At 41.1% G+C, this 26,050-nt stretch overlaps 3 protein-coding genes across 6 annotated transcripts; all 3 read right to left on the bottom strand.

The window, feature by feature from the left end:
- Positions 1-5,078: 5,078 nt before the first annotated feature.
- On the bottom strand, positions 5,079-7,873 carry LOC103480239 (uncharacterized). 2 transcript variants are annotated; one of them, XM_081599149.1, is made up of 4 exons: positions 7,157-7,873; positions 6,534-7,072; positions 6,421-6,458; positions 5,079-6,345 (listed from the first exon to the last, which is right to left on the bottom strand). In XM_081599149.1, exons 1-2 carry the CDS (start codon positions 7,629-7,631, stop codon positions 6,717-6,719), a joined length of 831 nt encoding a protein of 276 aa, XP_081455275.1. In that variant the 5' UTR covers positions 7,632-7,873; the 3' UTR covers positions 5,079-6,345; positions 6,421-6,458; positions 6,534-6,716. The 2 variants fall into 2 exon arrangements, with proteins under 2 accessions (XP_081455275.1, XP_081455274.1); XM_081599148.1 differs by having other exon boundaries at positions 6,534-7,873.
- A 1,370-nt stretch (positions 7,874-9,243) lies between these two features.
- LOC103480230 (uncharacterized) lies at positions 9,244-12,365 on the bottom strand. Of its 3 annotated transcripts, XM_008435108.3 has the most exons (5): positions 12,164-12,365; positions 11,372-12,076; positions 11,167-11,286; positions 10,496-10,533; positions 9,244-10,387 (listed from the first exon to the last, which is right to left on the bottom strand). In XM_008435108.3, exons 1-5 carry the CDS (start codon positions 12,273-12,275, stop codon positions 10,277-10,279), a joined length of 1,086 nt encoding a protein of 361 aa, XP_008433330.2. In that variant the 5' UTR covers positions 12,276-12,365; the 3' UTR covers positions 9,244-10,276. The 3 variants fall into 3 exon arrangements, with proteins under 3 accessions (XP_008433330.2, XP_008433328.2, XP_008433329.2); XM_008435106.3 differs by having other exon boundaries at positions 11,372-12,365; XM_008435107.3 differs by having other exon boundaries at positions 11,194-11,286; positions 11,372-12,365.
- Positions 12,366-12,462: 97 nt separating this feature from the next.
- On the bottom strand, positions 12,463-15,466 carry LOC103480229 (uncharacterized). Its single transcript, XM_081599144.1, has 5 exons — positions 14,769-15,466; positions 13,957-14,643; positions 13,759-13,875; positions 13,493-13,527; positions 12,463-13,394 (listed from the first exon to the last, which is right to left on the bottom strand). The coding sequence occupies exons 1-5, from the start codon at positions 14,824-14,826 to the stop codon at positions 13,269-13,271; spliced, it is 1,023 nt and encodes a 340-aa protein (XP_081455270.1). The 5' UTR covers positions 14,827-15,466; the 3' UTR covers positions 12,463-13,268.
- Between the last annotated feature and the right edge of the window lie 10,584 nt (positions 15,467-26,050).

Raw genomic sequence — 26,050 nt, 5'->3', positions numbered from 1 at the left:
TGTACTTTAGAGATCCGGCAAAGTTGTTTGGAACATAAAGCTGTGAATGATATCTAAATTATTTTTTAATGTGTTTGGATTCTCTAAACTGACTTTGGAAGAGGGAACTTAAAGAGACGAATGAGATGAGATGTCAGCGCTGACAGACTGTTGACAGAGAAGGTTCTGTCACCCTGCTTGTCTTCCTGACCTCAGTGGTACACCACATTTTTCTACAGGTTTTCCTCATCATTTACATGCAGATCACGTGTGGAAAAACAATTCAAGTCTACCCCCATAAACATTCTCAAAATAGACTTTGACTGGTCCACTCAAACTTGAATTCACTTTCACTAAAATAATTCCATTAAAGGTTTGGCATCACCTTTCTGACCGTTGTTCTGCTGGAAAGCTAACATTTGACTCGTGTTGAGTCTTTTGTATCAGCATTTCCTACATTTAGTCAACCTTCCCATGACCTTTGACTGTAGCTTCCTTCTTCCTACTGAAGAAAAGTTTCCTGAAAGCATGATGCTTCGTGTGCTGGGTTTTTGGGTCATTGGGCAATGTTACTTTTCCACTGAAAGGTTTTTGGGGTGATGGTGGTTACTGTAGGAGTTTATCCTGTAACTGGAGAGTTGTCGTCTCAGTTGGTGTGTCCATGGACACTTCACCTGCCTTCCTTGGTACCAGCAGCACTGATTGTATATCGTGGCAACAATGTAGCTCAGTAGCATTATTGCATGAATGACTGAATAAAACATCCTGGAGTCCTCAGGTCTGGACCAAACAAGTAGAGGCCACTTACATGTTAGACTATTTTTGAAGTTGGCGAAAGATTCAGTTTTTGTCTAAAGTAGACGATAAACTAGTCATTCTGAAAAGTTTCAGGTTAGATTTTCTTTCTCTTGGATGTTTTGATGAGATAAAACATTTCTCATCAATGAGATGGCATGTGCACAAACTTATTTTGGCGATAAATTTTCACAGTCCACATGAAATCTATGACTACTTTTACCTTGATCATTTGTTGCTGTTTTTCTGTTATATTAACTTGCACAGCAGGTCATTTGACACCAAACAGGTCACTGTGGTTGGAGGCTTTAAGCTAACCTTGTTGTGCTTTAGCTCAGCAACAACTTGTTTCCATCACTGGAAACGTACCTCTGTAGGTCACACCGCCTTTACCACAGAGGTAAAGAAATGTACAGTAAGCTCTTATTATGAAGGTATTTTTAGGACACATCTGTGGTTCTGCTGTGTCTGTACTTTGGTGAGGTTTAGAGATCCTGAAGCATGTTGCTGATTAACTCAGAACAAAACTTAAGAGTGGGGGGAAAAAAAGACAAACAAAGAATCTTTAGTTTCATCAAGATTTATTTCACAGATGTCATTTCACAGACGTGATTTTTTGGGACTCTCATTTCTTTTTGCTCTTTTCGCTGGAGTACACACAGATGCTGACCAGCTCTTCTTCTTGATTGTGACGCTCATCGCTTCTCTTGAGACTCAGAGCAGCGTAATGGAGATCGTCGACATCTCCTCTCTGTATGTGATAGATGAATATAAGGTTAGAAAAAAAAACTCACATGCAAACAAAAACAGAGATTGACGAATACAATCCCTAACAAAACATTTTGTACCATTTTTCACATTTTGTCACATCAAAAACACAAATATTTTTTTTGTTTTTGTTTCTTTTGACATACTAATGCAAATTACAGCATAGTTGTGAAGTGGGGGAAAACATACATGGTTTTTAAAAAGTTCTTTCAATAAAAAGCAAGGCCTTTATTTATATTTAGACGCCTTTATTCTGACAACTTGAATAAGTTCTAGTCACCAAATTAATAAAAAAGATACAGTGTGTCAGTATATAGTTGTTCTGCAAAAGGGCTTAATAGTAAGGCCATAAAGCAACGCACATCTGAATTCAATTGACAATTTCTAGTGGAAATTGTTGAAAAAGGAGTGAATCCTTCACACTGGAGTTCGATCTGAACGAGCTGGAAAAGAGATCCTTGGCCAGTGCAGTGGAGAACGCTGCTTTAATGTCACTTACTGAAAAATATAGCATGTGAAGCAAAAAGCTTTGTTTATGAAGAGGAAAAACAACTATCTCTATTTCTGTTCAGACAGTCCATTGGAGTGCTGTTAGCATGAAGCAGCTTTCCGAAACCCAGTAAACCACAAGTTGGAGGTTCATATTAGCATCTGTGGATATTTTGAAAATTGAATTATTTTGAAAATCAGAGGGAAATTCAGACGTTTTTGTCTTCTTGTATAAATTGAACTGTTTATACTTAAAGGGAGCTAATTTATATTCACAAAAAGATTGTTGAAAAAACAAAACAATGTTTCAAAAAAACAGTAGCAAAAATAGTTGTAAAAAAATCTGTTTTTGTTCTCTATTGAACTGTTGAAATTCATAAATACATTTTGTGGTTTAATAATGTTTTTTCCTCTGGAAAATATGAAATTCTGGAAGAAAATTTCAATTTGGAAAATTTGAAGCACACTGGAGTCGAGTCACTCAGTAATTCAGCTTTCACCATTTCAAACGTTAGCCTGCTATGTCAAGTTTATGTTTGCATAGAGAGGGTCTCTATTTGTTAATGCATCAAAAATTTATCGAGTTTTCAAGTTTAAGTAAAAGTTTCTTCTGAGTGCTTGAGTAAATTTTACTGTTAAAAATTAGAGTAGTTTAGCATAGTGAACAAAGGCAGAAAGCTGTTTTTGTTGTTTGGACGGTGGGCTGTTTTTGGAATTATAAGCAAATTTATTAAACAAAATTTACTCTTAAATTAGACTAACATGAACTAGAGGGGCTGCACAGTGGCGCAGTTGGTAGAGCTGTTGCCTTGCAGCAAGAAGGTTCTGGGTTCAGTTCCTGGCCCTGGTCTTTCTGCATGGAGTTTGCATGTTCTCCCTGTGCATGTGCAAGTTTTCTCCAGGTACTCCGGTTTCCTCCCACAGTCCAAAAACATGACTGTCAGGTTAATTGGCTTGTCTAAATTGCCCCTAGGTGTGAGTGTGTGTGTGCATGGTTGTTTGTCCTGTGTGTCTCTGTGTTGCCCTGTGACAGACTGGCAACCTGTCCAGGGTGACCCCCGCCTCTCGCCCGGAACATTAGCTGTAGAAGGGCACCAGCAAGCAACCCTCCCGACCCCACTGAGGGACAAGGGTGTAAAGAAAATGGATGGATGGATGAACTAGAGGTCAGGTTTGAACCACTGAACATGAAGTTGGAGAACACAAAACAAAAATAATAATAAAAAAATCTCTCAAATAAAATATGTATTATTACTGATTTGGAACAAAAAACTTTCATATGTGAAGCAAAAATATTTCAGAGCCTTTTTGTACTTCTTAATTTCTCGCACATAACAGTTGTTTTCCTGTTGGTTAAATGGGTCAGCGGTGCAGAGGGCTACCACCTCATGGTAACATGACTGCTATTTGTTCCACTGCGCTTGTGGTTTTACTAAAGTACATTTAGTTCAGTTCTGTCCAGATATGTAGTTTGTGGGTTTCTGTAATGCTAAACAATGGAAACAAATGACCCTGCTTGTGCACATTGGTAGTACTGCTCAACTGTCATAAAATGACTCAATTAGAACACAAAAGGTAGCGGCATGGTTAGCTCAAATAGAAGGAAATGCTGAGGAAAGAAAGTAAAATTAGTGGCTCACAGAGCCTCCTACTTCTATATATAGTCTGTTTGAGCTGCAGTGGTGATGCAAAGTTATCTTTTTAGTTTATTCTGTCACTAGAGACATGACTACTGCATTGGTTTCTAATACAAAACAAAAGTATGGGTCGTGAGAAGAACCGATGGCCCAGATGTGTTATTGAAAGCAGGAACAGGCTACAACCACACAGACATCCTGTCAGGACGGAGGAGCGGTGGCGCCGACCGAACCACTGGGGCTGAGGTCGCTGCTAGCAGGCAGGACCAGAGCGAGAACTGCTCCTTTTCTGTTTGGTTGTTTGTTACTAATGTATTTTTAAGTTCGTTAAGCTTTCTATATTAGTCACCAACCATAGATTATTTTATCACCAAGAGACCAATTAGCTCAAATTTGAACGTGTACAAATAAAACAACATTGTCCTCGCTGATTACCAGCTTTACTGTAAAATGCTTTTGTTTTAATGCTGTCACTTCATTTAAAGAGCAACAGTCCTCATGTAAACCGAGCAGAGAAACAGTGATATGTTGTGGCTAAACTTCAAAAACTTCAACAGACAACTTTCTATGTCAGCTAACCGCAGCACATGCTAACACTTCCCTCTTTAGGTTCACGTTCTATATTTTGAACAGAGACGATCACCTGACGAGCTCCAGTTGTATTCTTAAAATCTTCAGCTTCACCTCTATTCAGATTATTATTTTTTTTTAATTGCTATTTTTCCCCTCTAGCATCACAACCACACCTAAGAAATCAGGGATGTTCTTACACTCTGGATTAACTACCAAAGCAGTTCAGGAATGACTTTACTGCTCTCTGCTGGCTGACTTCCTAACTGCACATCTGAATATCTCAATCAAATATTCACAATGTCACATTACCTACATTAGCTTAAATACTTTTATCTGTAAAGTCACTATAGCAACCTTCACTTCATCACAAGCTTGTTTTAGGAAATAAACTGATGGTGGAGTTCATCGTGTTGAGATTATCACAAGAAAACCCTCCTGAAAAATAACCAGGAAAATGTCAATTTCTTTTACAAATATGAATAAAAATGTTGTTTCTCTTGCAATTCTATCTTCATTCTTTCTTAAGCATAAGAAAGAATAAAGATAAAGATCACATAAAAACTGGCTGTTGATTGTGATTAGTTCATTTTCAGCTTGACTTTGTCTGATTTTTTTGCAGTCAGTGAACACACCCCATTAAAGTGTTATCAAGTCTTACTGACAATAGTGTGGAATCTACTAATGAGGAAAGAAAAAATAGATATTTAAAAAACAAAGACAGACAAACCAAGGTGATTTAATAGGAATATTAAATACATACAACAGACTAGTGAAAAGTTGTTCGGTTTTAACATTTTGAACGATCTTTTAGAGTATTAACATTAATATTTACCTCATGTTTTGCACGCAACAGCAGCAAAACATGCATTTGGCTGCTTGGTGGAACTTACGATCCTGTTAAAGCTGAAATATGCTGAACTTTGACCTCGGTGCTCTGTAGTCTGCTGAGTAACAGGCAAGTGACAACATGTCTGTGGTTCCTTCTGACCGAGCAGAAGGTAAATGTAACATCACAGCTCATAGTATCTGATATTTTGCACACAAAAAACAAATCTATGGAAAAATAACTTCTGTGTTCATTCAACTTTATTTGGTCAGGAACAAAACATCATCAACAACATACATATACATGCTGTGCATTGGCCCTGTAGGCACCAGATACCTCATGGTCCCTGCTTTGACTTTATTTAAAGCAGTGTAAACAAGGCTTTTTAGATATTAGTAAAGATGCTATAGATTGGCAAATAAGGCGAGAGCAAAAGGTCACACTTACATGAATAACAGAGTACAGGTGAATAAGTTGCAGCACCATTTTTGGTTTTGTCAAGCAGCTCATGTCTGCAACTTGTGAGTCTGGAGCTGCAAATCAATCTCTGGATGTTCCACAGTGGCTCAAAACTCCTTCTGAAGATGGAAAAGGAACCAGCCAATGTATTTAAATATGCATGTAAAAAGAAATGCAGGTTTTACCAGTTTTTCTGTTTGTTTTGGGGGGTTTTCTAGAGAAAATTGCATTGAATTTCCACAATAAAAACACACTAAAATTACCAGTACAACATTTTTTATGGTTTAAAACCAAATATGAAAGTTGTGATTCTATAAAATAAGACAAAAAACATTACTTTTGGTAAATATTCATCAAAAATTACAAGTTGTGTTTTTCCAAAAGGTTACATAACATTGGCAGTTCTAGTCAAGTTTCAATTAGCTTGACTGAGGCTGAAAAAAATGTACAACCTGCAGCCCTCTGCTTGACTGCGTTCAGTACTGACTCCATAAAAAGCTCAACCCATGCCTCAGAGATGGTATCAGCAGGTCAAAATTTTACAAAAACCAGAGCTTAGAAAACCAACCACATTATGATTGATGGATCTCCAATTCAAACGTATCCGAATCGGCATGTTTTCCTCATTTGCCTCTGCACAGATCTCAGAAAGCAAAGAGCAGCAGTGCCTGTTCAGTTTAAAACATTCAGTCACTTCTGGTTGGACTGTCTGACTCTGGAGTAAACCGGTTCCTCCTCTCGGTTCTTCTGTCTGTTCATTGCGTCCGACTTCAGTTTGAAATCCAGGGCTGCATAATGAACCACCGTTAAGTCTTCGTTCTGCAACACAAAGCAGGTCTAAATAGTGGAGTCTGTCTACAAACACAATCTTAACTCATTTTTTAAATAGCTAACCTGAATGTCAGCAGCATCTCCTGGCTCTTGATGAGATCCTTGATGAGAAAAAAAAATCATCAAAATGCTGCAAGAAAAACATAAATCATCTACTAAATATCAACTGGTTGTACCTTCTGAATGATTGATTTTTCTTCTGAAAATTCGACAAACAATAAAAATCAGGATGATGTTCAAGATCAGAGACGCAGCCAGGGACACCACCCCTCCATGCATCAACGCAGGGTCAAGCTGTTTCTCTGAGGAAAAAATATAGAACACTTTTGCAGATTTGTGGGGGAAAAAAAGCAACAAACTTAACTCTTACCTCCCACATTTAGTCTTGTTCCTGGCCCGAATAGAATCCGTCCGCATGAAGCCGCAGCGCAGTGGTACGTCCCAGCATCAGACATGGTCACGTTCCTCTTTGGTAAGCTGTACACGCAGCTGTGGACAGCAGGACCGTCTTCTGGGCTCCTCGCACACAGACCACCACTCCGTGTCGTTGTGTACAGCGTTCCCAGACCGGATCCCTCCGAGTTCTTCCTGAACCAGTAAACGCTGTGGTCTCCGTTAACGGTTCCGGTTAGCATGGTGCAGTTCAGAGTCACAGAGCCTCCTGGTTGGGCAGAAACGGAGTCCGGCTGGTGGAGGACCGTCTTGCAGCTGGAATCTAAGACAAGATGTTCTAATGATATCAATAAAAGCGGTGAAAATAAGTGCAGAAAGCTTCTAGAAAGCATCAAGTTTCTCTTACTCTTTAGCAATAAAAATGTTCCGTTGTCAAACTCGGTGACGGAGATGCTGGTGTAGCCGCAGTAGTACAGAGCAGAATCAGAGTCTTGGATATTAGAGATCTTCAGATCGTAGAGCCCTTCCTTGGTGTAAACTGAAAGTCGCTTATTGTCCTTAAACTGCTTGTGTAAGGTGTTGGAGCCGGGAAGATGTTTGTAAAAAGTGGATATGATCTGCGGCGGTTCTCCTGGTACCTGCTTGTACCAGTTTAGATGGGAGGCACTGGAGGTGTAGAAGCAATGCAGAGTAACATTGTCTCCAAAGTCGGCGTAGAGAACGTCCCCGTCTGAAAAACACGTGAAGTTCGGATAGTCAAAGTGCGCAGAATGGTTTACGGATACCTTAGAGCGTTGCCGTATCGAGAAACTACCGTCACGATGCAGGAGTGTGTAAGTGGAGTGACTTACATGCTTTACAGAGAGGAACCAGGAGTACATAAAACCTCAGCATCCTTCACTCTTCACTGCTCAGACTCTTCCAGTGTAATAGCGACTTCAGTAAACGGGTCGAGGACGAGACTTTATATGTTCAGCGGAAATGACCTCTACTTGCAGTGACAATGGAAACAGTGTGGGCACAAAAGGAAGTGAGAAGCTCTGATTTATTTATTTATTTATTTATTTATTTATTTATTTATTTACATTTAAAGCTGGGGTATGTAACTTTTAATGCAATATGGGTTTTTTTTACACATTGTTAAAGCTGGCACCAAGTCATGACAGTATAATAGGGGTAGATAATCTGTGAAAAAAAATCAATCTCCTCCCTGAGCTGCCATGAAGCGCTCCCAGTCAAAAACAACCAATCAGAGATCTGGAGGAGGGTCTTAGTGCTGTCAATCAACTTCGTGTATGCACTGCTCAATGTTCTAATGCCAAAGAAACAACATTACTTGAGTAAATAAAAAAAATGCAGCCTTAAATGATTTCACTTATTAAGGGAAAAAGCTATCCAAACTGAACTAACCCCAGGTGAAAAAGTAGCTGGTCCCAAATCTAATTTACTCAACGCTGACAGTCAAAGAGTGTAAAATCTCTGGTTCACTCTTCACTGCAGAATTACTTCAGCCACATTTAATTGTGTATTTAAGGTCTCTTCGCACTCTGATTCAGACTGAATCTAGATTTTGAGTAAGTTACACCAAAACCTGTGGTTTACAGCTGCAGGACATAATGTTGAACGACGTGAGAGAAATCACCTGTAAAGAGAGCGGCCTGAAGAAAGGCTTCCCAAAAGGAAATGGAGAAACCTAAGAACAGTGGGTTATGAAATATCCCCCAAACTGAAACATTAAGTTTCCATCACTCATGATCCACCCCCACATAGAGAGGAACACACTGCCAACGGAGAACAACAACTTGGACAGAGCTGGACCAGACTTTGACTGGCTAGAGTGAGACTTGACAATGGAGAAGGGGCTTTAGAAAGCGTATAATGCAAACTGAGTTTTCAATTTATACATGTTGCACAAATTCACCTCAAAGGTTACCTCAGATTACTGGAATTTTGATCCTGAAATATGAATTAGGCCAGAATTTTTGGACAAGGACTGGACACAAAGGTTTGGACTGTGTGAAGAAGCCAGAGACCTGGGTGTTAGGATTGTGGAGCTTCAGACAGCAAATCTGGAAACATATAAGAAAGTAGTAGCCTTGTTTTAGCTGGCCTTTAATAGCCTCTAATACATTTTCATTTAGAGGTTATCTCATCATTAATTGAAACTGATATTGTTCTAAAGAAAATTTATTGTATGCTCAATAAAGTAACCCAGTTATTTAAAATGTTGTCCTTTTTCAGGAACAGCAACCGTTTGTTGTCATGGTGAAGATTGCTGGAAATAATTAGGCCTCGACACATTTCTTATATTTCACCAGATCAACAAACTTTACATGCTGACAATCCTTAAGCATAGCAAGTATTTATTTTTTAGCTTATGTGGTTCATCCTGTTTAATTTTTGGTCTTGATTTCTTTTCTTTTTAAAATCAGTTTTATTGATTCAGGTTACAAAAGAAATAATCCACTCGGTAGAAATACATGTGATGTGCTTTAATGTGCATAACATAACTGATAACAGATAACTGACCTGTGTCCCAGACATTCAGTGGGTGGCAGAAATTTGTGAAATAAGCACAACATGTTTGATACTGTTAAACTTTAATGAAGAAGAAAAGCAGGTAAAAGCTCATGACATCTTAAAAATGATTACAAAGCTACAGAAATTATTCACAAACAACATAAAAGTCAAGTATTGCTATTTTGCAATGTTTATGTAACCAACAGATATATTCAAGCTTAATGTTGATAAAAAAAATAACAAAAGCAAAAACTTATAGACTCAAAATTCATAGAATTAGAAGCACATTTACTGAAATGATAAAAAAAAAGAATGTTTTATAACAATTTTCATTCAACCAAGACTGTTGTGACGACTTCCTCACAACGGAGGCGTTTCGGAAAGAACAGAAGTTTTTAAAGAGACAGAGGCCCAATTTCAAGGCATTAAATTAGGAAGCAAGACTTCTTTTAAGTCATTTAATAAATATAGCACTTTTAGAAGGCCTGAAGGAAACATAGTTACTTCATTATGCTATAAAACGGCACTTTATGCCTGGAAAACATTGGAGAACTCTGAAAGGAAAAAAACAAAACATGGAGGAAAAAACAACAATACTAATCTAAGAAAACAAAATCCACGAAGCGTAAGGAACAGGATAAGAGAATAAACACAAAGAAATTAACTTATCGGACAAGTCCTTTCGGATCTAATTGAACAACAATCAATTAATAAAAACATTTATTCCAGTTCTATTAAACAAGCATGTTGAAATCAGTTTCATCCTTTATTTTTCTTTTCACGTTTCCTCTTGTATTTCGCTGATTTCTATTTCTAATTGGTGACGAGTCATAGAGTAGAAAACATCCTTCAGTAAATAGAACTCGCTCCACAGATTCTCTATCAGATCTAAGTTGTGATCCAGCCAGGATCACTTCAAAGTGCAGATGTTAAATCTAGTCAGAACAAAATCTCAAGCAATTCTGTGCTTGGCTGTAATATATATATATTTTTTCCCATTCTACTACTAAACCCTGTAGTACACACATTCACTCCAGATGGGATCCTTTCTCCTTCGTGGTCTATTGGACAGTGCAAAAAAAGCTGCGTAATATGCTTTTTGTGCATTGCAAGCATCCTGGAAGCAAAAGGTTTGTTAGAATTTTACACACACAAAAAAATACAGTAACTATTATGTTATGTATATGTCATTAAATAGAAAAGGACTGATGAATAAATTGCTCACCTTCACATCTGGCTTGTTGGATGGCCCTTTTACAGACTCTGCAGGTAAAAGCAGAAGTTTAGATTTTTTTTTTGTTTATTTTTTCATATATATAATTTTTTCTTTGTTTTTTTTACAGTTTATACTGAAGAGGATTAGCGCCACTGGAATATCTGATTTTAGTCTTTGGAAAAAAGTCAAAATTCTGAAATTAAAGTCAGAATTCTTTTTTTTATTTTTCCCTAATCCTAAACCAATATGTTTAAATGTGTTTTTTATTAACAAAGATAAGGTGACAGTTTACAAATTAATTACCTCTAGAAGCCATGATAGACAGCCATGTCAGCAATCAAAATTTTCTTATAACTGCCAATAATCATTTACTTATTTCACTGTGAAGGAATTTCTACCCACTCCTTGCTTAAGAACTATATGAATTTGCATATTTTGAAGAGTTTTCAACCAAGAGCATCAAATTAAGTTGAGTGAAATCATAATTTGGAGAATGCAGTCTGGATTTGCTTATGCTATCTTTGCTCAATGTTGAAACAAGTTTCATAATCTCAAGCAAATAAACGTGGGGGAAGAAAGAAAAACCAGAGGAAAAATATCATAAGTCAAATTTAGCTTTTTCCTGCATTGCATGTATACGAATTTAAAGTTGTAAAATTTGTTTTAAAAAAATCTGTTACTTGAACATTTGAAGCTCTTTTTCTTACGTGTCACACACAGTAAGACAGCCAGTAAAACACTCAGGAGGGAGGTGAAAGAAAAGGCTCCGGTCCATAAATAAGTCTCTAAGTTGTTGGTATCTGCAGAAACACAGCAACATAAACTTTCTGTTTAAGTTAAATTAGGTAATTTGTGGTGTTTTTGTTTTGTTTTGCAGCTGCTCACCTTTTAAGTCCAGCTTTGTGCCTGTTCCGAACAGAATGTGTCCACAGGAGGCAACCGCACAGTAGTAGGTTCCAGCATGAGAGGCGTCCAGTTTGCCAATCGGCAGCTTGTACACACAGCTGTGTGTCTGTCCGCCGGTTTTGTTGTTGCACAGCTTGTTCTCACCCCCTTGGCTGTGAATGAGTCCTGGTTCAGACTCTTCGAAGTTTTTAAACCAGTAAACGCTGTGCTCTCCGCCACAGGTCCCAGTTTGTACCGTACAGTTCAGGGTCACAGAGCCTCCGGGCCGGATGGTCTCCAATGCTGACTGATAAACTGAAGTTTGCAGCTTGGAACCTGTTTGTTCTACATACACCATTGTGCCTTCAGCAAAATCCAGCCTGTACAGGTAGCTGCTTGCACAGAAGTAAACTGCAGAGTCTGAAATCCTCAGATTTCTTATCTTCAAATGATTTTTGCCTTTAGTGATCGCCAGGTCAAAGCGTGGATCGTTTCTGAATTCATCGTGGAAAGTGGCGTTCTTGTCGTACTTGTAATAGGTGGAGACCAGCCTTGGCTTCTGCCCCAGATTTTGCCTGTACCAGTAGAACCGAGCGTCCACGACATTTTCATAGAAGCATTGCAGAGTCAAGTTGTCTCCAGCTTTAGCGAACACGAAATGTTTGTCTTGGCGAACAGATAAGATTTTTTGTGTCTTTGTCCCAGCTGTGGTAAAGAATAAAACCCCGACATGATAAACATACGACAACTTGGTACAGCGCACCGAAATGTGGAACTTGTACATGGACTCACCCATTGTCCCCAAGAACAAGAACATCAGATAGACAACAAAGCATTTGCATGTCATGGTGATTTGATTGCTGTTCTGATTGAGAAGAACCTCGACCCATTTTTCAGTTTTCATAGATAAGGATGTACAGTATTTGATTGGCCAAGCAGAGATGACGCAACCTCTGGTATTTCAGAAACTTGGGTCACATGACCACGGTCCGCTTCAAGCCACATTCTTTCTGTGTCACTCAAACAACGGCCCTGTGAAACCGCTAGTTAGATTGTGCATGCAGGCTCCAGTGAACAACAAATGAATAATGTAGGTTTTCATATTATTTATTGCAGTTACAACACACTTTCATAGATTTTATTGGGATTTAGTATTGCAAACACAAGGTGTGTCACACTTCTGAAATGGAGAGAAAATAACATGATTTTTTCCAGACTTCAACAAATACAAATATGAAAAGATTACTGTCTTTGTAACTACCTCCCTCTCCTCTAAATGAAAACATTGCCATATCAAATATGTAGCCTGCTTTACCCTAATATCTGCCAAGATACATTGTCAAACCCTTCAAACACCTTCTGGACTATTTCTGATAACATGTAAAGATATATGGGTAAAGGTAAAGTTTAAATCAACCCAATCAAAACTTCTTTACGGGGGAAATGTTATAACATTGGACAAGCGGAGGTAATGCAATCCTTCATATTTAAAATATTTAAAAATAAATCTACTTTCCTCTCTGGGATTTCTGGGTCTTAAGCAACACGTCCATCGCATGGAGCATTTGCAAGAAGCATCCAAAGGACATAACAGCATGACGGCATCATCCAGGTGATTTAAAAAAGAAAAACATAAATAAACAAACTCACACATGCATACACACCCAAACACACACATAAAGACCTTTTAGAGTAACCAATTGTTTTTGAAAACTAAGTGTCAATCACAAAATGCTCCAACACAAATAAAAGTTCATTTACAGAAACATTTTTACATCAAGAGAGGTTTAGCAATTTGGCTGCTAATAAAAAAAACAATATGTCCACCTGTAGATTTGTTGTAAGATAAGTTCTTGAAACTACATTAAAGAGTTTCAAAATAAAGTTCATGCGCTCCTCACTTCCTATGGCTAACATTGGAGTAAACACACTCAGTCTTGCTGCTCTCTCTCTGTCTTCTTGATCTGTTGGACTGATCAACATTTATAGTTGTATTGAGGACTGTCATGTCGTGGTCATTAACCTGGAAATACACGTGAAAGCAGATCAGAATATTGATCTTGTGGGAAAGTTTGTACAAAATATTAATAATGATCGCAAAAATGAAGAGGTAACTCCTACCTGCGGTGCAGTCATAGCAGCAGAACATTGCAAATCTGTTTCAAAAGAGCAAATTAGTTTCTTAAAATAGCAACAGGTTCGTTTCCATAAATCAAAATATCAAACAGTTATTTAAAAATATGAACATGTAATAAAAGGCTTATATTATGTGTAAGCTATGAAAATCAAAAACACTTGCTGCATAGATTTCTCAAATACTGAGTTTTACTTTGAGTTGGATTGTGGATATAAATGACGTTTGCATGGAGATGGAAATGCACACTCACTTTCACCTGATGTTTTTCTTCGTCTGCACAATAAGAAAACCAGTGAAGCAGCAAGAAGGGTTGTCAGAAATCCAGTTAAAGTTCCAAAGACAGCATTCTGGAGGAGATTTTTCTCACCTGGAGAGAAATCAATCGACAAAGAATCACAGATTCCACTTCATGTTTCCGTCTTCACATGATGTGAAGCCTTTTACTCACGTGAAAAGTCCTGCATTGTTGCGTTTTCAAACAGGACGTGTCCACAGGAAGCAATAGCACAGTGGTAGGATCCAGCATCAGACACGGACTGGTTCTCCATCGGCAGGTGGTGGACGCAGGTGTGTGTTTGTGTGTTGGAGTTTCTCTCACTCTGATCATTCTTGCTTCCCTGAGTGTAAAAGAATCCTGGTTGGAATCCGTCAGAGTTTTTAAACCAATAAACTCTGTGTTCTCCACCACCGCTTCCAGTTTTTAGTGTACAGTTCAGAGTTGCAGAGCCTTCTGGCTGCCGGCTCTCAGAGGTCAACTGATGGACCAGAACTTTTACATCGGAGTCGAAGCTTTTTACGCTGACGACAGTGCCTTGTGGTTGCGCGTTGCTCGTTCCACAGAAATATGTGGCAGAGTCTGAAACTCGTAGATCTGAAATGATCAGATGATTTGTCCAGTCTCCCTTAACCAAATCCAAACGAGAATTGTTCTTGAATTCACCATGAAAAATGGTTTCTCTCCCGTAGATATAGAAGCTGGCAATCAGCGTTGGTTTCTGCCCCAGGGTTTGCCTGTACCAGTAGATCCGTTCTGAGTCATGGAAACAATGTAAAGTCACTTTTCCCCCAATGGGAGCTGATATGAAGCTGCCGCTTTGATGAACAGGCGGGGTTAAATTCAGATGAATTTTCTGACCTGAGGTTAAATTAGAGTCAAATCATACGATCAATAAAGTTTCTTACGATTCAGTAAAACCCTGACAGAAGGTAATGTGGGATATTTAGATGATATACATAGAAATATTTAGACACAAAACTCACCCATGGTGCCCAGGAGCAAAATTGTCGCCCAGACGACAAACTGACTTGATGTCAGCATGTTTCAAATAAGATAATGAACGGAAAGAACTTCAGTGCATTTTCTTCTCTTAGAAGAAGTCTGCACTTGATTGGCCCCTGCCAAGTGACACATGTCCTGCTTAGGAAACAACCATTTTCTCATATCAACATGTCATGTTATATTTTAGTCATAAAAATGTTTGCTGGGTTAAACAGAAATGAAAAAAAAACAACAACCCTGAGATCAAATTCATTTTGTGTTTCTTTGTTTCCTTACATTTAGTTCGGTAAATGTAAACAAACAACTGAAAAAGATGATCTAACTAAAAATAGATTTAGGAGGCTGATTGATACATCAGATCAATCTATTAAATGTTTGCAGAGAAGATTGCGCAGTAAATGTCTTACTTCTTTGTGGATGATGTGATTCTCTTTCCGTTCTTCTCCCGCCAGGAAGGCCGTCCAGAGTAAAAACGTTTGCAGCGTCTGTGTGCGTACAGCTGTGGTGACTGTGAGGTTGCCTTATTGTGGCAACTCCGTGGAGGGAAGTGCCAAAACGACATCAACCTGTGGTTCTGCTCAGGCTGTAACCTTCCACATGAACAGGATGTGTTTGAAAGTTACCTGGACATGAGAGTCAGCATCTCCAAGTACATCATCGTCTGGTGTTTCAACCCAAACTGAAGAGCTTGAGACGTTCAAATGTCTAGGTTTCACTTTGCAGATGTAGTTTCCATAAAAACTTGGTTTCTGTATGACAGTAAGTCACTCATCACAAGTAGCGTCAAAAGTCAACAAGAAAGGTGACCTGGATGAGCTGAAGTACATGCAGAAGGAACTCAATGTGCAGCTACAGATGGCATAATGTGATTCTTCTGACTTGTTCATTTCCTTTTTATCTCAACACTAGTAAGAAAGACAAAGTTTTTTTGTAATATAGTCAAAATAACAAAGATCACTGAACAATGTATTATATTAACACTTAAGAGTGAGGATTGCTTAAATATATTTTTCAATACAAGAGACTTTTGATGACATCTTTGAAACAGTTGTCTGGCTTATTAACTATAAAGGCTGCATGGGAATTTGATTTCTGAACAGACAGACAGACAGACAGACAGACAGACTGACTCTTTGGACCAAACACATCAAAAAGACACATTGGGATCTTTACCTGTTTCACTCCCTCACCTGGTTTATACAATTATTAAATCTGCTCTCTTTCCATATGAATAGTTTTATTTCTATGCATCTTTTGTCATGAGGCGGTGGTTTGTGGTGAGTAGGAACGCAGGCAGGACCCAGGATGTAGCGGTAAATGATGAATTTAATGATAAAGAACTCTCACAAGGAACAACAGGGAGACAGCACGAGGAAACTGGTAGCACGGAGACAGGTGACATCAATTGACAAGGAATAGACAAGGACCCGACGAAGAATACAGACAACAGGGGAGACTAAATACACACGGGGCAATCACGGGAACGAGACACACCTGGGAGACAATCAACGGGGAAAGACGCAGAGACAGGACTAACAGGGAACAGAATCACACAGAAACTAGAAAATAAACACATAGAAACACGGATCATGACAGTACCCCCTCCTCAAGGGGCGACTACCAGGCGCCCAACAAGAAAAAGTCCAACAAACAAAAAACAACCCAACAGGGTGGGCGGAGGGGCGACGGTAGGAGGGCCAGAGTCCAGAAAACAAAAAACAAATCCAAAACGAAATAAGCACCGCAAAACCCTCCGGGGGCCGACCACGGCACAGGAGGCAGACCTCTCGTGGGAGGTCCGGCGGGCGGCGACGCAGGAGGCGGAGCTTGAGCCGCGGTGGGCGGCGACGCAGGAGGCGGAGCTTGAGCCGCGGTGGGCGGCGACGCAGGAGGCGGAGCTTGAGCCGCGGTGGGCGGCGACGCAGGAGGCGGAGCTTGAGCCGCGGTGGGCGGCGACGCAGGAGGCGGAGCTTGAGCCGCGGCGGGCGGCGACGCAGGAGGCGGAGCTTGAGCCGCGGTGGGCGGCGACGCAGGAGGCGGAGCTTGAGCCGCGGTGGGCGGCGACGCAGGAGGCGGAGCTTGAGCCGCGGTGGGCGGCGACGCAGGAGGCGGAGCTTGAGCCGCGGTGGGCGGCGACGCTGGAGGCGGAGCTTGGGCCGCGGTGGGCCGGTCGGAGCGCCGGCTGCTGCAGGCGCTGGAGACTGGGGTCCGGGCGGAGCAGAGGCCGTGGGCTCGGGCGGAGCAGAGGCCGTGGGCTCGGGCGGAGCAGAGGCCGAGGGCTCGGGCAGGACGGCCGGCTGGATTCTCGGGAGGTTCACCGGGGAGCTGCGCACCGGCAGCGGACTCGGAGAGCTCAGGCGGAGCGCCGGCTGCTCCGGGCGCTGGGAGCTCTGGCGGAGCGCCGGCTGCTGCGGGCGCTGGGAGCTCTGGAGCTGGGAGCTCTGGCGGAGCGCCGGCTGCTGCGGGCGCTGGGAGCTCTGGAGCTGGGAGCTCTGGCGGAGCGCCGGCTGCTGCGGGCGCTGGGAGCTCGGGAAGGACGCTAGGGGACTCGGGAAGGGCGCTAGGGGACTCGGGAAGGGCGCTAGGGGACTCGGGAAGGGCGCTAGGGGACTCGGGAAGGGCGCTAGGGGACTCGGGAAGGGCGCTAGGGGACTCGGGAAGGGCGCTAGGGGACTCGGGAAGGGCGCTAGGGGACTCGGGGAGGACGCTAGGAAGCTCTGGGAGGACGCTAGGAAGCTCTGGGAGGACGCTAGGAAGCTCTGGGAGGACGCTAGGAAGCTCTGGGAGGACGCTAGGAAGCTCTGGGAGGACGCTAGGAAGCTCTGGGAGGACGCTAGGAAGCTCTGGGAGGACGCTAGGAAGCTCTGGGAGGACGCTAGGATGCTCTGGGGGAACGCTAGGATGCTCTGGGGGAACGCTAGGATGCTCTGGGGGAACGCTAGGATGCTCTGGGGGAACGCTAGGAGGCTCTGGGGGAACACTAGGAGGCTCTGGGGGAACACTAGGAGGCTCTGAGGGGAACTGCACACCGGCAGCGGACTCCGGCGGCTGCTCACCGGCAGCGGGCACGGGAAACTCCGGTGGTCGAGGGCGGCGGCGACGTCGATGCCCCGGGGCCGGGACCTCCGGCGGCTCAGAGCGATGGTATCGCCGTGGCCCGACACCTGGTGGGCAGATCGCCATACGAGTCCCCCACCAGGGACTCATCCGGTCGTCGGCAGCGGGCGCAGGAAACTCGGGGAGCTGCACGCCGGCAGTGGGTGCAGGAAGCTCGGGGAGCTGCACGCCGGCAGCGGGTGCAGGACAGGGTGACCAGGCTGTGGCGGCTGGAGACGGGCAGGCTGGGCGAAGAGACGGAGCTGGCTTAGGTCTTGCTGCCAGCACAGCCTTTACCGTCTCCAGCTCCAGTTTTACCTCCTGGTAGAAATCCTCCAAGCCCAAGCCGGGGAGGAGCTGGATCCACCTGTCTAGGTGGATCACCATCCGAATGGCGGCGTTGAGGCGGGTGAACGGAGAATATGGTCTTTTTAATTCCTCGTCGTATCTCCTGACCTCCCTAAACAGGGAACGACGGTCTGCTGGGTCCATGACGATGGCGTTTCTCACCGGTATTGGTCGTGGTCGGGTCCTTCTGTCATGAGGCGGTGGTTTCCGGTGAGTAGGAACGCAGGCAGGACCCAGGATGTAGCGGTAAATGATGAATTTAATGATAAAGAACTCTCACAAGGAACAACAGGGAGACAGCACGAGGAAACTGGTAGCACGGAGACAGGTGACATCAATTGACAAGGAATAGACAAGGACCCGACGAAGAATACAGACAACAGGGGAGACTAAATACACACGGGGCAATCACGGGAACGAGACACACCTGGGAGACAATCAACGGGGAAAGACGCAGAGACAGGACTAACAGGGAACAGAATCACACAGAAACTAGAAAATAAACACATAGAAACACGGATCATGACATCTTTACATGATCATTTTTTAACATATCTCTCATGTGGCATGTTTTAAAGAGCTCCAAGTCAGGGATATTTTGGAAAAGAACCCAATAGGGAACATATAACCTGGACAGTGCAGTAGAAGGTATGTAAAATCTTAGGTCTTATCACTTTTACTGTCTGTTATGTCTTGCTCAAAACTCAAAACCATGCAATCGTGTGCCTCTTTGGTGCTTCTCTTAGTAATATATTCCTTCATCATCTAGTCCTTGATGATGAAGGCCATCCTCATGGATGCAGACTTTAAACTTTCCCAGGTCTTTCCTTAAATAAGACACCAGAAGTGATTTTAAGTCATCTGTTTGGATTAGGATTCAAGTAGAGTATAAATTATCTACCGTATGTTTCTGCTTTCCATCTGTTTAACTGATTCTTTATCTTAATACTTTACTTTTTCACTCTATTTGAAATGCTTGGTTATTTGCGCTATACGCCTGAGAAACTGTTGTGCAGTTACTCGCTAACAGTAAGTGAGGATGGCAACAGCAACGCTCTTCTAAGAAATCAAAATAGGTCAGGAGCACGAGGGGCTACCGCTTCACGGTAGCACTTGATTTTTGCTCCACTGTGACTCGGGCTTCAAAGCAGAAAATTCAGGTCAGTTTTGAGGAAATAAGTTTCCTGTGGGCTTCTGCAACGAAAAGCAAGACCTCATTTGGGGCCCATGCTGGAGGCATTTTGCTGCTTGTAGTATAACTATCTTTTCACTTCTCAAAACGAGTAACTTCATGTAAAGATGGTGAAGACACGTTTAGAATTGAAAGAAAAGTCCAAGATGAAGTAAAGTCAGGGCTACAACCCCTTTCATTTGGAGTGACGTAAAAGTTATTCTTGAACTTTACCCGTTTGCCGTCCTTTATGTATTCAATTTGAATGATCATGTAAAAAAAAAAGCAAGCACAGTCCACCTGTCTATAACCTATAATCTAATTTCAGATGGTACATAAAGGCCTCAGAGTTTTGTTGAAGCACATTAGTGAACATTAGTTGAAACTGGGTGTTGTGCTTTTGGCATTTTTGTCCTTCCGTCTGCGTTCATCCTGGTGAACAAAATTCTGATGCTCTTTACTTTCCCCTCTCTTAAAATTCTTCATGTTTTTAAAAAGCAGACTTAATCCTTTTCTTCGCTCTGCAGGTGTTTGTTCAGCACAAGCCAGGCCAAACCGCACAGACGCACTCTTTCAAATCAAAGACCACTTGCCGTCTGTTGTTGGAGACGTTCACATGCAACCTGATTTCAAGGTCGTTAGCAATAACCAACGTTGCAATGTTTCTGAGACGCTGCGCTGAGATCACTCATGTTGCCTTTAATTCATATTCGTCGTCTTGTGCGTCTGTGGGTGAAGATAAAAAGGAGGCAAAGCTCCGAAACTCTAGCCGCAAGACGCCCTCTACCAATATTGTCGAACAAGACCAAGAGCGAGAACTAAGAATCTGAGACGGGGAAAGAAACAGGTTGAGACCCGGCCTCCAGCCCTCCATTCCTGTTAAAAAGAGACAGGGTGGAGGTCTTACTTTAAAGCCACATGAACCAAGAAACACCATAAACACTACAACCACAAAGACATGTCAGGACGGTTGAGCAGCGGGGATCGACTAAATCAATGGAGCTGAAGTTGAGGTAAACAGCCTGGAACAGAGCAGAAACACAGCAGCAACAAGCAGTTTATGTGTTCTATGTTAGTCGCTGGTTGTAGATCTTAAAACTTTACTGTCCTTAGGAGGTAAAGAGCTGAAGTTCAGGAAAACATGCAACCTTTAAAGCCTGTATAATGACAGATGTTACAAGGACTTGAACAAAGAGCAGAACATCCGTCGGTTGATGTCCCGTCTTGAGCAGCACACAGCAACCTTTGATTGAAGTGGCCATTTTTATGTTTTGTCTCTCTGCTTCTTGTAAGCTTGTTACTGCAAACCTTTTTATCTTGTGTCACGACCACATTCAAGTGTTGTGAAATCAAGTAAATAAACCGCCATCGTCACGGCGATTAACAGGGTGATATGACAAAGTAGACGATTGCCCTCTGCTGGTTAGCATCTGATACTGCTCACTTAGCTGAACTGAAATAATTGAATCTCTGTCTGTCAGAGTACTAAAGATATTTGAGCCTAACTGTATACGTTTATTACAAAGGCTTGTAGACTTGGTGCCTTTTTTTCAGACGGTAGTTTTGGGATAAAACATGCTGACACTCTGAGGTTACTGAAGGTGTCTGATTATGACCCAAGAGAGACCAAAACACAACAATCACAATCAGTCAAAAGTCTGTTGTGCCAACTCAAAGAAACTAAACAGGTCCTACACTCATCGATTCAAAGTGAAAAACTAAAAAAATGTGATCCTTTTCTAACACAGGGGCTAAAAAAAAACATTATATGGCAGGTAACAACCGACTTAGTGTGTTTAACAAAAAGGAGCCTACAAGTGTAAATATAACTTTTAGGCAACTCAAACCACAAACACTTGCAGGTTTGGGATGTGAGTTAGTCCTTTGCTGAACAATCATCAGCAAGAAGGAAATGAAGAGCTTCCTGTATCATCTCCTGATTCCAGACTGGGAATGTAAGATAATTATCTCCATCTTACATTCCCAACCTGCCTGTCAGACATGTAACCTGCCAGAGAGCTGAAGAGGAAGTCGGATATCATTTCATCAGCATCACAATGAGACCAGTCATATGTTAACAGAAGCACGACTTCATGACAGAACATGTACAGTTTACTATGACTGAACTGGATTTCAGAATTAAATTCAACATAAAATGTGACAGAAGACTGAGAACGAGAGATGACTTTCTGAAATGTTTGGAAAATGTTTACAAGTTAGAGAGGACAAATATTAGGAGCTCAAGCTGAAGTTAGGAAACTGTTATTAAAACAATCAACGCTGAAAATAATTAAAATATGGTTTCAACAAAGTAAGCAGTGTGTGCCACTGTACATATGAAAAAATGTTTTAAGTGACCCATCATTGTCCTATTTTTTCACATAATTAAGAAACTGCGTTTTACAATCTTGATGGAAAGATGCTGTAAGCTACTAAAGGTCCAGTCATTCAGAGCTTACATGTTACAAGAATGAATCTTTTCCACTGTTTCCATCTCAGGCATCAATAAAAACTTTCTCCCGTTCTAGTTTTCAGTCGTCTTAGTAAATCCTCAGAAATGTATGCTGTCACACTTATTAAAAATTGTAAGTCCCAATTGTTTATTTCAAAATGCAGTTTGGAAATGCTGCTACCAAAAAAGGAAAATAAACATCTAAAACTTAACTTAGCATTCAGTAATCATATTGAGCTCAGGCAACCATCTTATGAGACTCAAAGTTACTCTTTGACAAAGAAACTTTATCCTCAGAGGATTGTTGGGTAAAAAACCAGCTTAAAAAAACAGCCAACATTCATGGTTAAAAAAAAAAATCTTAAATCGCAATGAGAAGACTTTGAGGAACATTAAATATCTGTTGTAAAGATTTCTGAAAAGCCAAACTCTACTGATGTAAACTATAATGTGAGTTTCTAATGATGTGCAGAACTTTGAACTGCCTTGCTGCTGAAATACAAATAAACTTGATTAGTCGACTTGGTACAAAGAAAAGACAATCGGCTCAAAATGTTTGCATGGCACCATGAATACCCAAACGTGTGATGTGTATGTTTGTTTTTCAGATGTAAAATAGTTGTTTGGGAAGCCTGGGAGTCGGATTACAGTTGCAAATTACCATTCTTTATTTGCAAGAGGTGTTGTGCAACAGGACCACTTTGCATGAAAAAAATTTCAAAAAATTCAAAAAATAAATTTTGTCTTCGTTTTTGTTCTGTAGTTAGTTGTGTTAACCTGTTACGTTAACAACATTCAAACAAGGATTGCAGAATCTTATTCCGGCCCCTCGTCACCAAGCTGAGCTGTTTTAGATTTGCCTGAACCAATCATGTTTCCATTCCTGTATAGAATAACATGTTGCTCTCACCAGACTGCGCTTTTAAACACAGAGTTTGTCTTTTTATGTAGGACAAAGCATAGGCGCAACAGAACTGTAATTTTGTAGGTTCTAATGTGTTTAATAAACAAAAGGCAAAAGGTTTTAATAGTTAATGTTGTCTTACATACAGCTCCTTTGGTCCTCTGTGGAGAATTTTACTTTTGTTACCTGTGAAGTCTTTCCATTCCAAATATATCAAGTTCATCAAATACTACATGGCATTCAGGTTTATTGGTCAATTCAATTTTTCCTGGAGATTAGATTCAATTTAAAAATATTGCAATTGCATAGGAACATGGATGGAATAAAGTAAAATGTCTAGGTCTGACTCTGGACCATAAATGGTTTGATGATTTTGAAAATGATTTAATTTTCAAAATTAAATCATTTTAATTTTGAAATTAAAATGATTTAATTTGAAAATTAAATCATTTTAATGATTTAATTTAATTAAATAATTAATTAAATTAAATTAAATCATTTAATTTAATTTAATTTAATGATTTAAGTTTTAAGAACTGAAGTTTTAAGAACTTCAGTTCAGAGTTTAAGGAACTCTTGAGAAGTAATTTTAAGGACTTAAAAATTGCGATCCTGTAAGTTTAATAGATATGCATTGAAAAGTTGTCCATGTTTGCACAAAAGAAATTGGTCATGTCAAGTATAGTTCAGTAATAATCATCAAACATACATTAACCATGGTTCCAGTTATTGTTAGTCAGATGCAGTTCTTAACAGGTGGAAATCAGTGATTCAGCAGAACCAGAACCAGGAGACCTGAAGGGTCTGGAAGGCTGATCAGACACAACACAATTTGCTTGTTTCAACACAAAGTGGTGCTTGCAGGATATTCATGCAACACGTGCAGCTACGCTCACGCAGTGGTGTTTCCTCAGGCCAGACATTTACCTTTGAATCACAGCAGAGCTGAGCGTAGACAGACCTCTGCTGTGTGTTCAGCAGAAACATTTGCCTGCACTTACATATGGCCTCGTGCCAAACGATTTGCATCAAAAGGCTTAAGACACTTTTTTTTTTTTTAAGACTCAAAAACCTATATGATCCTCACACAACGTGCCTTTGTAACAGTAGAAGAATCATGATGGAAGGGATTTTATTAGAAGTGTTTTTTCTCACAAGTGAGGGATTTGTATTTGATTAAACAAATGTTTCAGTTTAAGGGTAGATTACAAAATGATTGTGTATTTTTATCTTTCAGACCTTCTCATCCTCTCCTCCGGTCTCAGCCATCAGTACCGCTTTTTCAGTCGGCCTTTGACTTGGACTGAGGCGCAGGCCTACTGCAGACAGGCGCACGCAGACCTGGCCACCGTAGAGAACTCCGAAGACCTGAACCTGCTCATAAACACACTCCAGTCCGCCGGCTACGGCTCTGACGTCTGGATTGGTTTGTACAGCGAGATCAACTGGCAGTGGTCCGACGCCTATAATGGGGCCGGGGCTGACTACAGGCACTGGAGGAGCGACTTAAATGAACCGGAGTTCCAGAGCGCCATGCAATTCTGCGTGAGATCTGGGAGCGGAGGAAACTGGTGGGATGACGATTGTGCGTTAAACCTTCCGTTTATGTGTTACAGCGGTAAGGATATTAATCACGGCTTTTAAAATAATAATAGTAATAATAATTAAAAACATTTTTGAATATTCTGTTCTTTTCATTTTCTTATCTGTAGGAACACCGGAGTCGGCCAAATTTTCTCTTCAAAATGAGCAAAGGAACTGGTCCAGCGCTCAGAGCTTCTGCAGAGAGAACTATGTGGACCTGGCAACCGTGAAAACAGATGCAGAAAACCAGATACTGGATAACAAAATAGTTTCTTCAGCCTGGATTGGTCTGTACAGAGATCCAAACCTGTTCTGGTCTGACGGGAGCGACTTTCTCTTCAGCAACTGGGACTCTGTCATTAATCCAATTGGCTCCATGCCAGTCATATGCGGCGCTACGTCTTCTGGGCGATTGGGGAAATGGAAATTTTTGTCCTGTGAAACTAAATTACCATTTGTCTGCCACAGTGGTGAGTATTTTACTGCACGTCTGCAACCTGCACAACAGAAGAAAAAACAAAAAAACAGAATCTAACTCGTGCGAACATCCGTATTTTTACATGGTTGTTTATTTTATCTTATTGTTGAAAAGAATGATATTAAATATCTCCTCTTCTTGATTAACCAGTATTTAGAAAGGTAGTGAAGCTGAGACTGAATGTGCAGAATGCCGTGGATCCGAACGACCCGGTTCTGAAAGCAAACATCCTGAGAAAGGCAAGTCTGACAGGAAGTCTTCATATGCATTACACACGTTTGTGTAATGCATTTTGGATTTTATGTTATAGTCCATCTCAGACAAGAGACACTATTTGTCTGTCTGTCTCTCTGTATATCTAAGTATCTATGTAATCCTGATAAAGTACATATGACAAAAGTAAAGGGTGAATGCATATGAAAATTTTGCACAGCTGTGCACATTTCAGTGCATAGTTCAAATGAGAATGTTAATTTGATAAAACAAAAACAGACGTTTTTTTCCTGAAATGGTTCCTGTGTGTGTGCGTGTGTGTGTGTGCGTGTGTGTGTGCGTGGGCGTGTGTGTGTGTGTGTGTGTGTGTGTGTGTGTGTGTGTCCCAGCTCCAGGACAGACTGCAGCAGAGTGGAGTGAGTGGAGCCACCCTGAAGTGGAGCGAGCGAACTGATGGAGGAGTCTTCCAGAGGGGACAATGAGATCGAAAATATAATCCCATATTCATTTATGATAGTTCATTTTTACCATGTGCCTAAATATTCCATAAATAAAACCGCTGCATGCTGCCTCTACCAGCATGTCGTCCTCCACACATTGAAATGTGCAGAGCTTTGTCATGTGACGTTTCAAACCTCCACATCACTCAGGGAGCCTGAGGGTAGAGTTCACAAAAAATGTAATCGAGTTAGAGTAGCACTACTTTGGCATGGTTGTAGTGATAGTTTATAACAAAATTACTCAAATAAAATGTATGGTTAAGAGTAAAACTATTCATAAAAGTCATTTTTTTCCCCTAGGAGTTATTCATGTAAATGTAACAAGTTGCTTCCCTCCTCTGGTCCTCCCATGTTTTCACACACGACTTCCATGTGCTGTGAAAAAAAAAAAAAACATAATTTATCAGACAAAGCCATTTTTTTTTCATTGTTTCCAAGTCCAGCATTGATGTTCATGTGCCCATTGTTGGTGTTTGGGGTCAGCATGTTTTCCCCTGACTGATCTGGAGGTTTGAAA

The sequence above is a fragment of the Poecilia reticulata genome, chromosome 18, assembly GCF_904066995.2.
Source record: "Poecilia reticulata chromosome 18, P_reticulata-male-v2, whole genome shotgun sequence".
Taxonomy (NCBI): Eukaryota; Metazoa; Chordata; class Actinopteri; order Cyprinodontiformes; family Poeciliidae; genus Poecilia; species Poecilia reticulata.
The sequence above is the reverse complement of the archived record's forward strand: the minus strand, read 5'-3'. Positions and strand labels throughout refer to the sequence as shown.

Coding starts and splice junctions, on each gene's coding strand:
- LOC103480239 (XM_081599148.1), bottom strand. CDS start 7,631: ATGTACTCCTGGTTCCTCTCTGTAAAGCATGTAAGTCACTCCACTTAC.
- LOC103480230 (XM_008435106.3), bottom strand. CDS start 12,275: ATGAAAACTGAAAAATGGGTCGAGGTTCTTCTCAATCAGAACAGCAAT. Junction 11,287..11,371: donor CACAAAGCTGGACTTAAAAG/GTGAGCAGCTGC, acceptor GTGTTTCTGCAG/ATACCAACAACTTAGAGACT. Junction 10,534..11,166: donor AAAGAGCTTCAAATGTTCAA/GTAACAGATTTT, acceptor TTTTACCTGCAG/AGTCTGTAAAAGGGCCATCC.
- LOC103480229 (XM_081599144.1), bottom strand. CDS start 14,826: ATGCTGACATCAAGTCAGTTTGTCGTCTGGGCGACAATTTTGCTCCTG. Junction 14,644..14,768: donor TTTGCTCCTGGGCACCATGG/GTGAGTTTTGTG, acceptor ATTTAACCTCAG/GTCAGAAAATTCATCTGAAT. Junction 13,528..13,758: donor AAGAAAAACATCAGGTGAAA/GTGAGTGTGCAT, acceptor CTTTTGAAACAG/ATTTGCAATGTTCTGCTGCT.